We start from the raw sequence: 17,368 nt of genomic DNA, 5'->3' as shown, positions 1-17,368 counted from the left end.
CTTTTTTTTGTGCTGTGAGAGATAAGAGGATGTTTATGTGAGTGGCTTCATCGCTTCATCACTTCATTGCTGACATTTACAGCTTCTTCAGCATTTTGGTGGCTGGGAGACGAAGTCGCTCGTGTGTCGCTGCAGTGAGATAAACAGGCGTGACGCTGATACGGGACTGTGGTTTGATTTACAGATAACAAAAGCTCTTACTTCACATCCTGGATGCTTCAGTCAGACAACTACAAAAACACATCTCCTTTCAAAACAATGTCATGCACCAGGACAATGAATTCTGTAATATTCTAAGAGGCTACGCAGCACATACATGAAGCTTAGTATGTGTTTTGCATCACCTTACAAGTGTCTGCTCCCTGAGTGACAAACAGCCTCAGAGGTGGCGTGGCACTTCAACTGAAACTCACTTTGTGGTTGAGCATCATGCACGCAAACACGGCTGCCGCTGCCCGGCGGGAGTTTAATGTGTCAACACGTCAGACACGTACGATGGCAGGTGTTCATCTACATTTCAAAAAACAAACGCTGATTGTTGCTGAATCGGAAGTGGATCTGGAACTTTGCTGTCTCATCTCTCTGACGCTTCCCGCCACAAGAAAGAGTTTGATTGATCGCACAGTGATTGAGAACAGAATCAAGCACTGAGCCTTCAATCAGGTAAGACAAGAGAACTGGACGTAAACAATCAGGAGAGAATCGCCGTCTTTCTCTGCTACGATTCACCAAACACCCATCACACACGATTCACCAAACACCCATCACACACAGATCCACCCGTGTTACGTGAACTCTTATGATCACTCTTATTGATTCCACCAGGCTGGAGACAGTTTACAGTCATTTGTAGATAAGAGGCAACAAAGGCAGAGTGGAGATGAAGAGATTACAGGAAACAGATGACAGAGCAGCAGCTGAGTGGAAGCTGTGGGTGGAGTGGGATTGCCTCGATGTGCTCGTTCTGATGACTGGGGTGGGAGTCACACGGGTAAAACAGTCAGTTTGAAAATTCAGTTAGCGGCGGCTGGCGCCTGAGGCATCAAAGCTAACCGTTCAGAGTGGGGTTAACATGTCAGACGGAGGGAGCCACTTTATTTAGAGCAGCGTGGGTGTCACATCCTCACAAGCTGCTCTGGAAGGTCAGGATAAATAAATAAATCTGATTAAAAGTATGCAGAGAAGAAACGCAAATAAATAAATAAATATATGCAGAGAAGGAAATCCCAAACGTCTTGATGTTCCAGTAAACACCACGTTTCGTTGGAATCCTCTGAGGGATCCAGAGCTGAACATTGATCCAGAGCAGCAGCCAACTGGGGCAGGAAGGCAGAACGTGTAGAACTGGGAGTTTGGTTCTGTTAGCGGCCCACGACAGCGACAACTTCAAATGTTACTAAGATAACAATCCAGGCTTCAGCATGGGTAAGGAAAAACGCTCGCACGACTGGGAGCACAAGTGTCAATCAATCAAATACAACATTGTTTCCCCAGAGTGTGCATGAAGAGGAAAACTTCCCATTAGAGTCTTCATCACTGATAATGCTTCAGTCTGAGTCCTGCTACTTTCGCCTCTGCACTTCTTCACGTGTAGATACAGCTGATGCCTGATAAAAGCTACAAGTGTGTGTGTGTGTGTGTGTGTGTGTGTGTGTGTGTGTGTGTGTGTGTGTGTGTGTGTGTGTGTGTGTGTGTGTGTGAGTATGTGTGTGTGCCAAAACACTGAGCTGGGCACAATGAAACTCTCCATAGAGCTGAAGAGTCGGACGAAACCTTCAACCAGTGAGGGTTAGTCCCTTTATCTGTCTATCTGTCTGCCTGTCTGCGTGTCTGTGTGTTTGCAGTATAACAGGTTGGGCTTCAGTCTAAAACATGGACACATTTTTCCAGGTAAAATAAGTTGTGTATCAAACAATGGAGGAAGAGTCCAAACGCTTCCTGCAGCCCAGTGCCACATCAATCATCACTCGTGTTGATCAATTGTTTGAGTTTCAGATGAATTCCCACGCTTCACCTGCAGCCGCCACCTCCCTCTGAACGCAAACACTGGGATGGAAAACAGCTCCGAAACTTTATGAACGAAGATGCTTCTGCTGTTTATTGATGCTTTTCTTTAACACACACACACACACACACACACATTTAAGATGTGACACACACTTACTCATGAGCCCAACCTGTGTGCACCCAAAGCAGCTGTTCCCATTCCATCATCAGGATGGTGCAGAGGCTAATGGATTGAGTCATGCAGGGGTGCAGAGGCAGCGTGAGTCACAACGAGAGACGAGCCTCCATGTTTGGTAGTTACAGCAAAGATCGGTTCTAACGGCAACCACACCCAGATTCTTATGAACACAGCCGCCTGCCTCTGCCTGCCAACACAGGTTTGGTTTGTTTGACCTGTATTGTCATAGAGAGGCTAAATTCAGAGCTACACTCAAGGGTGGCCAAGGGTGCCCACAGCCCCACCGCACCACAGCTCAGATACTTTAGCATTTGCAGTTGTTTCTTCATCCTGACCTCATCTAATGGCAGTGATGTCACAGTTTAGCTTCATAAACCCTTCAGAGAAACATCTAAGTGCAACATCTAAACTCTATCTGATGACTTAACTACAATGAGTTAATGGTTCTGTCAGTTTGGAGTCGTCTGTTTCAAGTTTGCAAGTCGGGATTCAGACAAAAACCTGGGCACATATTTCAGGGTAAATTCAGTCATGTGGATCCAATGATGGAGGAAGAGTCCAGACATTCCCTGCAGCATCGGTCGACTTAACATTATTCTTTAACCCACACTTCACTGCATCACTGAGAGCACAAGAACAACAATACTCTGCCAAGTTGTTACTTCAACCACCTGTTTGTCTTTGCCCTAAGTGAGTTTTGGATAAATTCCCACACTTCACCTGGAGCCTTTTGTCACGCAGCCACAACCTTCCAGTGCACACAAACTTTACTCTGGTGGAAAATATTGGATAACTGAAGAGCCAAAGATGTTTATAGACTCAGATATATATATGGATTTGAGTTCCACTGCCAACATAAAAACAGTAACAGCCTTCTACCGCCTGAAGAAACCTTACAGGCCTCTTGACCATGCAAGACTTGCCCACTTGTCAATCCTCCCACTGGCCCACTACTGCAGCTAGAGTCTGAACAAAACTAAGAAAACACACACGCATACACGCACAACAAAGGAGAGGTTTTATAGTCGAGTGTGTGTGGGCACTGCTCAGTGTTAAGCTGCTGGTCTCGTCCCGCTCTAACTGCGGGCATTTGATCAACCCCCTCTTGGCTTTTACACTCCCACATCGAGGCCCGCAGGAACAAGACTCCCTGCGAGTGTGAGTCAGACGCCGGCTGGCCTGCCTCCAAGCCGTGATGACACCGTCGGCCTCAGCGGTTTAAGTGAAGCAGCCAGAGGAGAGAAGACTTTGACTTCACCTCAGCAGGTTACGGACGGGAGGCACAGATCCGACCTCAACCAGGAGAGGCTGTCTAACCGCCGCTTCCTGCCATCACACTGGTGAGTGGTGATTCCGTTGGTATTTTATAGGCTGGCTAGGCTTGATGTGATAGACAGGCTCGACTACACACAACTGTCAGCTTGGTTTGTGGTCTGCTTTGGAAGAAATGCAGAAGAAGAAGGATAAACACAGAGATGTGCAGTGAGATGACATAGCAAACATCTCGCCCAATAAGAGGAACACATACACTTTAAAATTGTTACCACGGTGATTTGAATTTGATTTTTTACACTTAATCTGCCCTTTAATGTTTATGGAGTTGTTTTGATCCTCCTTAAGTCTTTATTTTGAAATAAAAGCCTCACGTTTAAGGAAACTTAAAGGAGAGGTTGAGGTGCGGTTCACTCTCAGTTATGATAAGTGGCACCTGTGAAGAACTGAAGAATTGATTGATGGCTTGTTTGCTTGTCTGGGCCTCTGCCTGTAAAATTATCATCATGTAAATCATAAAGTGGAAGAAGGTATGAAGGGAATTTGATACAGCATGCATGGGTGTGTGTGTGTGTTTTGTCTGGTTGATTACATTACGATCATTTAGCAGACGCTTTTATCCAAAGCGACTTACAGTACCACCCATTACAGAGGGGGGAGCAATTGAGGGTTTGGTGCCTTGCTCAGGGGCAAGGCAAGGCACCTCAGGGACTCGAACCGGCAACCCTCTGGTTCCCAAGCAGAAGCTCTACCACTGAGCCACTGCCTCCCTACGCAGACACACACACACCTTGAGCTAACGTACATATCTGAACTCTACATTTGAAGGTCCAACATGGTTGTAAACTGGGTCTGGGATGCCGGCTGGTGGTTCTGGTCGGGTTCTGTCAAAGACGGGGCGCTGTCAACCCCCAGAGAGTGGCTGCGTCACTTCATCCTGCTGAAGCTGGTGATGGTGCTGCTGTTCCCTCATGGGGTGGACCTTCCCCTGCTGGTGGGCTGCATGTTCAGCCTGCAGGCCCTGCTGCTGCTCCGCTCCCCCCACATCTCCACCAAGCCCTCCACGGTGGTCCTGGGCCAGCTGGCTCTCACGGACAGCCTCCTGCTCTTGCGCTGGGTGCTGCGGCTGGGAGTCACGCTGGGTCTGTGGGCGGAGGAGGGTGCTGAGGCTGAGGCGGGCCTCATTAAGGAGGGACACTGTGCCTCCAGCCTGCTGTGTCAGCGGCTCATCGACGCTCACCAGCTGGCCTCTCTCCTCATGCTGGGGCTGCTGGGGCTGGAGGCCACGCTCGTGTCTCACTGGCCTCTGCAGACCCGCAGGTTTCGGACCTCTCACTCTGCACAGCTCAGCTGCGGCCTGGTCTGGCTGCTCGTGCTGCTGGAATCCCTGGCATCCAAGCCCGTCCAGGACCCCAGACCTCTGACTGACTATTCAACGCAGCAGGACCCTCAGCTTTCCTCTCTGGATCTGGTGCCTCCTTCCTCCCTGCCCGCTCTCTCTGTCTGCCTGAGGAGGGTCTTATGGCTGCTGAATCTATGGCTGCATTATGCTGCCCTCTATAGAAAACCACAGAGGAGGAAGAGCCACTTTCATTAGCTCCCACTGTGAAACAACTGATCTTTTTATAATGTTACCTTTTATTATTACTATTATTATTATTATTAATAACTATTATCATCATATTATTCTATTATATTTATTTTATTTAAATAATCTTATTTTATTTTATTTTATTTAGATAATCATTTCATTTCATTGTTATAATAACATATTGTTATAATAATGTTTCCCTGTGTTGAGATTGTGTTTATTCCTTTATCATACATCATTATCATCACTGTATATACTTATTTTATAATGACACACACTCCTTTATGTTCCATATAAAGCACATGTATGCTTTATATGGTGGTTTGGTCTAATAAACCCTTATCACAGTTTATAAACATGTATCTTCATCTGCTTTGTGATCAATCAGCTGCTGTCAAACTTCAGGATTTACTGTATGTGTTGAGTTTCTTCTGTTAAGATTTGAAACACGTGTGCACAAAGATGATTTAGCAGCCACAGATAATGATCTGGTTCAGAATGTAAACACGGTGTCATCCTGCAGTCTGCCAGATGTTTAATGTGGCAGACGCCCATAAACACAACATACAACGTTCAGAACATGAAACAGAACAAGGAGCCTTTAAACATTAAGATACGGTTGCTTTTCTTCTTTTCTTTCTGGCCGTTTGTGCTTGAATGTTAGGGTTTTGTTCCAGCGTATCTTTTGTACAGTAAACTGACTTGGCGTTCTGCCTGATCCACACTCATACACACTCTTACACACCCACACACTTGGTACAATGATCATTACCAGAAACTAATTCATGGTAATGATTCCGGTTTAATTTGTTTCCATCCACCCAAATCCTTATCTTATTACTGCACGGATAACACACACACACACACACACACACACACACACACACACACACACACACACACACACACACACACATTCTGCTTGTACGAGCCACATGTGGGTCAAAGTGATCAAACAAAGGAAGTGTCACTGTCCCTCACCACATATACAAACAGTTGCCTAGATATGAATGAAGGAGATCAAATATCTGAGGTGAACAGACTAAACCAACATGCATTTGTTTGTTGCATTTGTGCGATGTTGGAGCCACACACCCATCACACACACCCAAGGCACTGCTGGGAAAGTGTGTATCTGTCGCCACATGCACCGGCTCAGTAACTGCATAAATATGTATAAGGTTTCAGGTGAGTAATAGCTCTATTTTGCTCTGGATAGTGTCAAGACAAGTGAGTCAGTCTCTTCTTTTGTGTTGCTGTGCATAATTTATCCAGCAGGGGGAAGCACAGAGCAACTGAGTCAGCTTTTGTGCAGCTTTTACAGAGAGAAAAGAGGATGGAAACACTCAGCTTCTTTACTAAGCTAATTAGTATGGCTGCTCCTGTGTGTGTGTGTGTGTGTGTGTGTGTGTGTGTGTGTGTGAAGTGTTCCTGGAACTAATCAATTAGAGTTGAAAAAGTAGCTATAACAGAGCAAAGAGGAACACTGGTGGCAGCTTCCTTTCCCATGATGCTCTCTGTTTGGCAGTGGCGACCTGACACAGTGTACTGTCCTTTGGCGGCGGGGTCTGTCACTCAAGAGTAGACAATGTAGGAGGTCAAATGTTCTAAAGTAACAATAGAAGCTGTTTATTTCCTTCACTGAGTCAAGGTTCATCTGTGCAGCGGAGACCTTGGAGGAGCGAGAGGGAGGAACGGGTTTGAGACAATCAGAGACCAAAATAGAGAAATGTGAGCCGAATTCACAATCACCATCCAAACAGGTGACCGATGTGTGTGAAGAGAGTTCAAATGTATCAAAACTTAACTCTAAACATGTGTCCTATGAGGAGAAACGGCATTTAATCTCTGGGAGAAATCTGAACATGACCTTTGGTACAGTCTGACACTTGTGCAGTAACAGCGCCATCATGAGGCCGTGTGAACCTCATGGCTGCATTTACTCTCCTTATGGTGAACAAGCGTCCTAATGTGCTGGTTTAACTCTTCACACTTATGTATAACTTCACAGATATTGTGTGGTTATCAGAAATGTCATTATAACCTTACTAATGTACAGAATCGCCTGTATGGAGCTGGAATGACTGAACAGCTTCTCTACATGTGACAGGTTCATGTTGTCTCCCTCTGACATGTAATTGCTCCTCAGTTAAGCTTCAACCATTGATAGTAACTGACAACCAACCGCATTAAGAGTAAGTAAATAGCTTGTATGTGTGTATGTATGATCTCCCTCCTCTGGATCATACATGTGGATACAGATCCTATGTGTTATGGGATCTATGATGCCAGTAAAGTGGGCTTATATAGGATTAAACTGCAGTGTCTACTTATAGTCCCCTCACCTCATGTGGCTCTTCGTCTCCACAACACAAGGTACAACAGAGCGTTACATCACAAAGACAAACAGGTCGGGGTCAATCTGCTGACCCGTCCACCCGCCACAGTCTGGAGCGTGAGCCTTCAGCCATGACCGCCCGAGCTGCTCCTATCACTGCTGTGGGATAAAGAGCTCGCTGAAGTGTGTGTGTGTGTGTGTGTGTGTGTGTGTGTCAGTCTTCAGCCATCAGCATTGATCCAGACTCCAATACACTGTGGATGAGACGGCCTGTAATCTCATCTGTGCGTTGTATGACAGGGCAAAGGTCAGGTCTGAGCCGGAGCTGAGTCGGGGTAAAGTGTCGGAACGCTACGCTACACACACACAAACACACACACACACCCACACACACACCCACACACACAGAGGGCACCCCACTGCAGTCATGTTAATATCAGTCCATAAAGCCTGTAAAGCCCGAGGCTCCCATGTTGTACTGCCCCACCGCCTTTGTCCGGCTCTGTTGTTAGGGCAGAGGTATGTACGGCACGACGGGCTGCCCCCTAAACCCTCCCAGGGCCGCTGAATGAGAGGATGGACGGAGGGAAGGGGAGGAAAGCAAAGGAAATACACTTATCATGGCATTAAAGGAGGGCAGGACAGAGGGGGCGAAGAAGAGAGGAGGGGGGGGGCGGAGAGGGAGGATGGAGGGGGGGGTGGAGGGGGCGCAGTAATGGGGTCTTTGTTCTGGTTGATGTGACTCACAAAGGCTTGTCCAGGGCAGCACAGCTTAGTTACCGTTACCAAACACAGAAAAATAGGAGGAAGGGCCGTGTGTGTGTGTGTGTGTGTGTGTGTGTGTGTGTGTGTGTGAGGGATTTTGCCATCCAATCAAACCTGACTTGTCTTCTGTGTTATCCAATCATGAGACATGAGACATCTCCTCTGCCTCCATTTATTAGTGAGCCACTTTGTCCCATACGTCTGTTTTGTTCATGGACACCCCAGCGTCTCCACTGTCCCGGCTAATGTCTCTTTATATAATCAAAGCTTTCATTTTAGGTCTGAATGCCAAAATATCACAAAAAAGTTGTAAAAAAAGTCAAATGTTCCTAAGGCTTAAATTTCTAGGTCAAGTGTGTGAGCGTGTGTGTGTGTGTGTGTGTGTGTGTGTGTGTGTGTGTGTGTGTGTGTAGGGGGGATAAAATATAATAAAATGCTGAGGCCTTGAGGACACAGTGCCGAAAAATGACATGTTTTACTCAGTGTGCACAACAGTGCTACGGCAGTGGAGATTCGGAGGGGATGGATGCGTTTTCTATTGTACTGAGGGATCGCAAAGGTTTTTAAGGTTTTAAGGTTTAAGGTTTGAGGTTTTTTAAGTCCAACAATAAGGACGAGAGGAACATGGAATTCTGTGCAATCTGTGTAATCTGTCCCAGTAAACCTAATCTTTACTCGTGACGCCACAGGTCCAGAGTGAAGTGAGGAGAATAACAATTCCTAGAAAATTCAGAGCAAATAATACAGAAACCTGTGCTGTTAAAGGAAAAATATACGAACAGATACATTTTTATCATATGTCCATTTACACGGATGATCTGTCACTGCTGCTGAAGTGGCGTCTTTGCTTGTGAGAGTTTTAGGCACTAAAGAAAAATTGTTGCCTTCAAGCAGCCCGAAATCACTTAAACCACTTTAACCGTGTCAAACATGTGCCACATGCTGCGCTGTCAACACCCAGAATTAAAAGGTTAAAGACATCTGGCGGTGTGTAATTCACTGAGTGTGTGCGTGTGTGCGTGTGCACTCCCATGTCTGTGTGGTCAGCTCATGCAGTAAGCAGGATGTCCTGTCCTCCCTGCTGCTATTGTGGAGCCTGCCAGACACGACCCCCCAAAGACCAGCTCCCCTCTGACACACACACACACACACACACACACACACACACACACCCCATGCCAGCCTAAACACAATGGGTTCCTCTCCTGAGCACCGCCCTGTCACCTGGCTAAATATAGTTCTGCTGCTAGACTGAGGCATGAAGATTGTTTTGTAACAATAGCTTGGCAGCACTTTGATCAACCAAAAATAGGACCACTTACACACACACACACACACTTAAGTATTTATTTCACTGGCACAGAATATCCTCAGTTGTTAGAAAGAGACTGTGTAAACTGGTATTGTCTGCGTTTACAGAGTCTAAATGGATCAGCAGGCTCTGTTGTCCTCATGTACACAAACATAATCCAGATTATCTCTGTGCTGTGTGATTCTGCTACAAAGTGAAGTATGTGGTGAAATCAAAGTGTGTAAAGAGTGAACGGCGTGTCTCTTAATGCAAACAGATGTGATTGTTTGCTTTGTTTCCAGCCTGAGCGCAGCAGTCTAGACAACATCCTGACGCACGACGGTGCTACACGCAGACCCTCCACTTATATAAGCACATACATCTGTGTACTGACCAGACGGACTACATGCTACAACAGAGTGTTACTATGGAGACCAGGAAGCTACACACTGAGGTCACACTGAGGAGGTGTTTGTGTGTTTAAAGGCAGGATAGGGATTGATGATTAGAGCTGATTACTGCTTCTTCATCATCATCATCTTTCTCTCTCTCTTCCAGTATTTCTTATTCTTTCTTACTCATCTCTCATTCTCGTTAGCCTTTGTTTATCCTCTCTCTCATCCGTCTCACCTCTCTGCCTGTCTCTCTGTAACTCTGTCTGTCCCTCTCTCACTGTGTGTGTGTGTGTGTGTGTGTGTGTGTGTTGTGCCCCCCCCTCCCGAGGTGCCATTGTCTCGTTTCCTGTGGCCGAGCGCGCGCCTCTCTCTCTCTCTCTCTCTCTCTCTCTCTCTCTCTCTCTCTCTCTCTCTCTCTCTCTCTCTCTCTCTCTCTCTCTCTGTGTCCGGCGAGAGCCTCGAGAGGACGCACGCACGCACGCGCTCGCTCACGCGCACAAAAAGCCTTCTCGCTTCGTGATTGGACGCCGCTCGCGCATTTCGCGGTGGCCGGTGCGAGTCCTCCGGATGAGCGGAAGCTCTCTCGGGCTCTGCGGCTCATATGTGATCGTTTCCAGCGTGACTTCTCCGCAGCTCCGCTCCGGATCGCCGCTCAAAGTCGCTTTGGACACGAAGAGGACCAAAGCGCATCCCGAGCAGCGCGTTTGGAGTTGGACTGTATGGAGTTTGATCCTCTGACAGCTGCTGCGCCGCTCAGCCTGGCACTCATCAGGGATACGGAGGTGAGCTGTCACTCAAACAATCAGGGTAACTAACGGCCGCATTTGCTTTGTCTATAATGGAACAAAACATGAAGTTGTCTCCTTCCTCCTCATTGTTGTTCAGACCAAAACTTTAGCCCACAAACAAATATAGAAAGTTACTGTTTTATCTCACACATATGCAGCTGTCATTGTGTTTGCCACGTTTCTGTAATGGAAGCAGGGATGAAGAGGCAAACAGGCCTTTACCCCCCAGAGCCCCCAGCTAAGAGCCCCCCAGCTAAATATACAACCATGTGTACATGTTAGAGATAGAAACTCATCCTTTTATTCTCACTTAAAGCTGTTTTTTATTTTCACTTAGACTGTATGAAGTTTGTGTTTAAATCTCTAAATGTTCCTCACTTTGGATCAGACCGTCTGACAATCGAGAAAATGTAAATGTGAAATTAGCCGTCAGTCTAATGTGGCTCACATTATAAACACAGTACAGTACAAACGGGCTGAACCGAGCCGTGAGCTGTGCAGCCGCCTGCTTCCCTGGCTCTGCCTTCCTCTTCCTCCTCTGAACATGTGAGAGAAGGGAACAGCTGGATGTGGCTGAGCCTGAACCCGATCCGCCCAGAGCCACAGATCCCAGAGGTCTGTTTCTGCGGCTCTGTCCCTGCTGCGGGCGGTGGGCCGGCGGGTGGGGGCGCCCTGGAACTCTGCAGCTGTCCACCACCTCAGACTACATGGAATCCATACGCACACACTCACACACACACACACACTCAGGACCAAAAGTCCCCGCAGCGTGGGCTCTGATAATCCACAACATGCTTGTGTCTCCGCCCTGCTGGCCTGAAGTCAAAGCCGTTCTTGTTTCTTTCAACTCAAACTGTCCAGCAGCCAAGGCCAACTTTCTATAGATTCTGTTCTGTGTAGAGAAAACATCAGCTGAATATGAAGCCGGCGCCGTCAGGGGTCCTGGGACAGAGCCACAGTACACACAGCCCCAGAACGTGTGTGTGTGTGTGTGTGTGTGTGTGAGGACTGGCACATGGACCTGTTTGTGCGGTTGTGTGTGTGCTCACGTAGAGGACCTTGTGTGCATGTATGTTTGTGTGTGTGTGCTCACGTAGAGGCTTCTTGTGCGTGTGTGTGTGTGTGTGTGTGTGTGTGTGTGTGTGTGTGTGTGTATGGTCCAGTAGGGTACAGTGAGGGCATTGTGGGGACTTTCAGCTTAGCCGTGTGAAAACGCAGTAAAGATGTCACATTGCAGCTGGCAAAGGATCGGGCTGATGGACTGCTTACACTCACAGCACGGCCTTTCTCCCTCAGTGTGTGTGTGTGTGTGTGTGTGTGTGTGCGTGTGTGTGGTGAAACTCATCCAGAGAGCCTCAAAAGTGAACACGCAAAGGACAAAAACATATCTGCCTCACTGCTGGCTCAGCTGTGTTGCATAACTACAGATAAGCACAGTGAAGTTTGTTGAGACTGGGGGGGGGGGGAGTGTGTGTGTGTGTGTGTGTGTGTGTGAGGGTGCATGTGTGTGTATGTGTGCGTGTGTTAAAGGTGAACTTGTGCTGTGGGTTTGTACTTCTGTCCTGAACTCTTCTGTGTAAACAAAGCGGCGGTCGCAGGTGTGACTCTTGACATTATTAATGGCAGCATTCCATTCCTATTGTTTATGCTGCTCCACACTTCTGAATGGAACGCGGCCCATGTTTGACATTATGAGTTCCGTTGTGAAACGCTGTAAATGTTTGTTCTACTAAGATGAAGAAAATGTGAAGTAATAAACAAAAATATTGAATTGAGCAGCTTTTGTGAAATGGATCTTCCTCTTCTTGCTCTGAGGAAGAGGAGTAGTTTGGCGTCCTGCTGTGGTTGTGAGGAAGTGACCGTGTCCTCTTCTCTCCTCGGCCCCTGTAGCTTTGCATCCTGAGCGTCTGAGCGTCCATGATGGCCTGGAGGGGGCTCGCCTGGTGGACCCCCCTCTGACACCTCCACGCTTCCGCCCCTGACTCACCTCGCTCTCCGGCAGCTCCTCCGTCGCAGCCTTCTGTGGAGCTCCGCCCCCTCCTCTGACCTCGCACCATGGCGGGTCTGGTGACCAACGAGACTGGAATGGAGGACTGCGGCATCGACGACTCCTTCAAGTACAACCTGTACTCGGTGGTCTACAGCGTGGTCTTCGTGCTCGGCCTGATCACTAACTGCGCCGCCCTCTTCGTCTTCTGCTTCAGGATGAAGATGCGCAACGAAACCACCATGTTCATGACTAACTTAGCGTTATCCGATCTAGTGTTTGTGTTCACGCTGCCGTTCAAGGTCTTCTACAACGTGAACCGGCACTGGCCGTTCGGAGACGGACTCTGTAAAGTATCGGGCACGGCCTTCATCACCAACATCTACGGCAGCATGCTCTTCCTCACCTGTATCAGCGTGGACCGCTTCCTGGCCATCGTCTACCCGTTCCGCTCCCGCTCCATCCGCACGCGCAGGAATGCGGCGCTGGTGTGTGCGGTGGTGTGGCTGACCATCGTGGGCGGAGGGATTTCTGTCACCACCTTCTCCACCATCAACAGCAGCAGCAACAGCAGCGCCACGACCTGCTTTGAGGGATTCTCCAAGAGCACCTGGAGGACCTACCTGTCCAAAATCACCATCTTCATCGAGGTGAGGAGGGACGGAGCGGTTGTCTTGGTGTTCTGAGGTCAATAACTCAAAGGAATGACAGATGTTGTGATTCATCTTTGTCATTCTTCTTCTTCTTCTTCTCTTCCCAGATTGTGGGCTTCCTCCTTCCCCTGCTGGCCAACTTGGTTTGTTCCTCGCTGGTTCTGCGGACGCTGCGTCGACCGGCGACCGTCGGTCACGGGTCAGAGAGCAAGAGGCGCGTCCTGAGGATGATCGTAGTCCATCTGGGCATCTTCATCATCTGCTTCGTGCCCTACAACTCCATCCTCTTCCTGTACGCTCTGGTCCGGACCCAGGCCCTGGCTAACTGCGCCGTGGAACGCTTCGCCCGAACTCTGTACCCCATCACGCTGTGCCTGGCCAGCCTCAACTGCTGCCTGGACCCGGTGGTCTACTACTTCACCTCCGAGAGCTTCCAGAGGAGCCTGAGCATGGGGGGCAAAGGGTCGGGCAACTGGGCCGAGAGCTTCGAGCCCAGAGAGGACACGGCCAACACGCTCACCAGAGACACACACACTCCGGCCAGCAACGGCAAGGAGACCAGGCTGTTTGAGAGCCAATTCTGAGAGGAGGAGGAGGAGGAGGAGGAGGAAGAAGCGTAAAGAAGAAGAGACGGACGGACAGATGGACGGGTTTGGATGACCGGAGTGCTGAATCTTTGAAAACAAACATTTAAGCGATCGGCTGTTTGGTCCTGGAAGTGACAAACACATGAGTGAGCAGATTAGCGAGGCGCTGAGTCCTGAGGTGCAGCCGGAGCTTTACGGATTAATGCGCCGCAGGAACGCCACGGAATGTATCTGTGTGTGTGTGTGTGTGTTTATTCTGAGAGGGACCAGAGATCCAGCCACTCGAGGACTCGGTTGATAACCCAGAGGTTCAGACAGAGACTGGAAGACGCTTATCACTCAGGCTTCAATACACACACACACACACACACACACACACTCTCACGCACACGCACACACACACGCACACACACTCACACACTCACACACTTGCAATTGCACTGGATTGAGAACACGATAAGATTTGTGCGTCCGCATGTTTGGAATGTTGTGTTCTGTTCTTTTATAACCCTGAGCCTTAAGTTGAATTGTTGTAACGTTGAAGCTTTCACAGTTAGAGATGAATATTAATGTGTGTGTGTCTCAGATTAAAGTGTGAGCTCATCAAGTCCGTGTTCTGCCTCCATCGTTCCCTAAAGATCTGATGGGGGAAGTCGGTCCTCACGCTCAGGTTCGGCCTTTTCACCGAGCTTTTCTCCTGATGTGGTCTCGTCCCGGCAGCAGAGGGCGGCTCTGATCCAGCCCAGGACCAGGACCGGGACCAGGACCCGGCCCAAGAGCTGAGTCACAGGCCACACACTTATTATGGCCACAGCAATGGGCCTTTGTTCGGCCCTGAATGAGGTCTCTCTGTCTTAATCTGGCCTGAGACCACAGATCTGCTCAAAGTCTCTTACACACACACACACACACACATTCGGCAGTGTGCTTACACTCCAAAGTACGGGGGAACACTGCGGCTCAATAAAGCCGTTCACTGCATGCATCACAAAACAGTAATTGCTTTACTCGGCAGACACAATGTTGTTGTGTTGTTACCTCCAACAAGCAGCCAGTGTCTCTGCGCTCAGACTCAGACTCCTCTGTCTGGGACTCCGGCGGGGACGAGGCCTCCTGCATTCTTACTGATGTTTACGGTTAGAGGGTCGACACCCACATGGAGCTCTGCGGCATCAGGAACCTGGCAGAGACAGAAGAGTGAGACGCTGCAGCACCACAGACAACCACACAACCTTTGAGTTTGGGAGTTTGTGTGTTTAAAGTTATAAAGAGATATTGACCAAACTTGGCGGAATTGCAGATTTGAATCTAGGTTAGGATAGATGGGAATCCTCTAAACTCTCTGCTGCTGTTTATCTGTTCTAACATACAGAGACACAGACAGAGAGACTCTTGGCCTTACAAGGGAAAGCAACAGTTTACTATTACAAACACCTGCAGCAGTGACATGTACAGAGAGAGAAGAGCTGTGTGTGTGTGTGTCTTTGTGTGTGTGTATACAGCAGTGGAGGCAGTGGAGGATTTGGGGGTCAGAGGTAACGGAGAGGAGTACGAACACGCTGCGGAGGAGCGAAATGAAGCAGGAAATAATAAGAGTGTGAGTGAAGGAAAGCATGCGAGATGTGACCCGACCGTGTAAAGAATGTGGCCCCCGATGTTACAACAGAAGAAAAACACTCAACTGCTCGGTTAAAGAGGAGGCCGGGCTCCTTTAAAGGCTCAATCTGCTGCTGAGGTGCTCAGACGTTTGAAGCTCAGCCAGACGGACGACATCAGACTGAACACAGGACGCCTCCTCAGATTCAGAGAGCAAATCCTGATGACAGAGGAGTTTTAATACAGCTGGATCTGCATCAACCAGAGCTTTAAATCAGTCTGCACTCTTTGCCACTTTGTACTCGGAAACGGTTACGCAAACTTTACTAAAAAGTACAAAACATCAGAGGAGCATAAAGCTGCTGAAGAGACTGAAGCAGAAGAGTTCACCTCCATGCTGCTGGATCTTCATCGCCTCAGCTGAGCCTCGTTATGGTCACATGGACCCAGAGACCAATCAGCTGTCACTGTAACCTGGACTGGCTGAGCAACAAAAGCGTCACAAACTGAACTGGGACGTCACATTCATGCTGAGATACATAAGATGATCAATTATGATTATAGATACACTTTAGATTCAGTTTGTAATCTTTGTAATGTGGACCACAGTTCTGCATAATGACACTAGGTGGCGCTGTGCACAGTCATACAAACACACACACACACACACATCACAATGGTGTTTACATGCAGTTAGTTTGCTGTGTAAACGTTGTGTTGCTCCTTTGTAGTCAGATTACACCAAAACACCAATTAGTCCTTAAACGCACCATCCCTACCTTCCGGGTGTGCGCCATGTAAACACAACGGACAATGACGGAAACATGGTGACGTGTTCCTTCAGTCACGCGCACATGGAAGTCACGTTCACTCTCATGTTGTTAGTTTGAGTCTCGCCTGAGCTCTGATCGAAGCTCCGCACGCCGTCTCAGCCAGTGGCGGCCTGTTCTGTCCTCTAGCGGCCACACACTGGAACTACACCTCATTTAACTGCGTTTCAGAATCAGAATCGGAAGTTGTACACGTGCTGGTCATATAATTAGAATATCATGAAAAAGTTGATTCATTTCAGTAATTCCATTCAAAAAGTGAAACTTGTATAATGTATACATTCATTCCACAAAGACTGATATCTTTCAAGTCTTTATTTCTTTTAATTTTGATGATTATAACTGACAACTAATGAAAACCCAAATTCAGTATCTCAGGAAATTAGAATATTGTGAAAAGGCTCAATAGTAAAGACACCTGGTGCCACACTCTAATCAGCTAATGAACTCAAAAACACCTGCAAAGGCCTTTAAATGGTCTCTCAGTCTAGTTCTGTAGGCTACACAATCATGGGGAAGACTGCTGACTTGACAGTTGTCCAAAAGACGACCATTGACCCCTTGCACAAGGAGGGCAAGACACAAAAGGTCATTGCTAAAGATCTAAAAATCTATGGGGTATTGTGAAGAGGAAGATGCGCTACGCCAGACCCGACAATGCAGAAGAGCTGAAGGCCACTATCAGAGCAACCTGGGCTCTCATTACACCTGAGCAGTGCCACAGACTGATCGACTCCATGCCACGCCGCATTGCTGCAGTAATTCAGGCAAAAGGAGCCCCAACTAAGTATTGAGTGCCAACATGCTCTTACTTTCCATGTTCATACTTTTCGGTTGGCCAACATTTCTAAAAATCCCTTTTTTCTAATGGTCTTCAGTAATATTCTAATTTTCTGAGATACTGAATTTGGGTTTTCATTAGTTGTCAGTTATAATCATCAAAATTAAAAGAAATAAAGACTTGAAAGATATCAGTCTTTGTGGAATGAATGTATACATTATACAAGTTTCACTTTTTGAATGGAATTACTGAAATGAATCAACTTTTTCATGATATTCTTATTATATGACCAGCACGTGTAGATGTTGT

General features: G+C 47.8%; 2 protein-coding genes across 3 annotated transcripts; both read left to right on the top strand.

Moving 5' to 3' along the window:
* Window positions 1-3,283: 3,283 nt before the first annotated feature.
* Window positions 3,284-5,380, top strand: LOC142992908 (uncharacterized). Its single transcript, XM_076143463.1, has 2 exons — window positions 3,284-3,525; window positions 4,286-5,380. The coding sequence occupies exon 2, from the start codon at window positions 4,293-4,295 to the stop codon at window positions 5,052-5,054; it is 762 nt and encodes a 253-aa protein (XP_075999578.1). The 5' UTR covers window positions 3,284-3,525; window positions 4,286-4,292; the 3' UTR covers window positions 5,055-5,380.
* Window positions 5,381-10,256: 4,876 nt separating this feature from the next.
* On the top strand, window positions 10,257-14,450 carry lpar4 (lysophosphatidic acid receptor 4). Of its 2 annotated transcripts, none has more exons than XM_076143485.1 (3): window positions 10,257-10,619; window positions 12,516-13,262; window positions 13,373-14,450. In XM_076143485.1, the coding sequence occupies exons 2-3, from the start codon at window positions 12,681-12,683 to the stop codon at window positions 13,847-13,849; spliced, it is 1,059 nt and encodes a 352-aa protein (XP_075999600.1). In that variant the 5' UTR covers window positions 10,257-10,619; window positions 12,516-12,680; the 3' UTR covers window positions 13,850-14,450. The 2 variants fall into 2 exon arrangements, with proteins under 2 accessions (XP_075999600.1, XP_075999601.1); XM_076143486.1 differs by having other exon boundaries at window positions 10,257-10,644.
* Window positions 14,451-17,368: the final 2,918 nt, after the last annotated feature.

The sequence above is a fragment of the Genypterus blacodes genome, unplaced genomic scaffold (genome assembly GCF_046128005.1).
Source record: "Genypterus blacodes isolate CSIRO-AG114 ecotype Tasmania unplaced genomic scaffold, CSIRO-AGI_Gbla_v1 ptg000024l_1, whole genome shotgun sequence".
Lineage (NCBI taxonomy): Eukaryota > Metazoa > Chordata > Actinopteri > Ophidiiformes > Ophidiidae > Genypterus > Genypterus blacodes.
Note: the sequence above shows the minus strand (reverse complement) of the source record. Positions and strands in the feature narration are given on the sequence as shown.

Excerpts from the sequence above, each read along its gene's own strand:
- LOC142992908 (XM_076143463.1), top strand. The coding sequence starts at position 4,293 with ATGGTTGTAAACTGGGTCTGGGATGCCGGCTGGTGGTTCTGGTCGGGT.
- lpar4 (XM_076143485.1), top strand. The coding sequence starts at position 12,681 with ATGGCGGGTCTGGTGACCAACGAGACTGGAATGGAGGACTGCGGCATC. Across the intron at positions 13,263-13,372 it reads AAATCACCATCTTCATCGAG|ATTGTGGGCTTCCTCCTTCC; the intron begins GTGAGGAGGGAC and ends TTCTCTTCCCAG.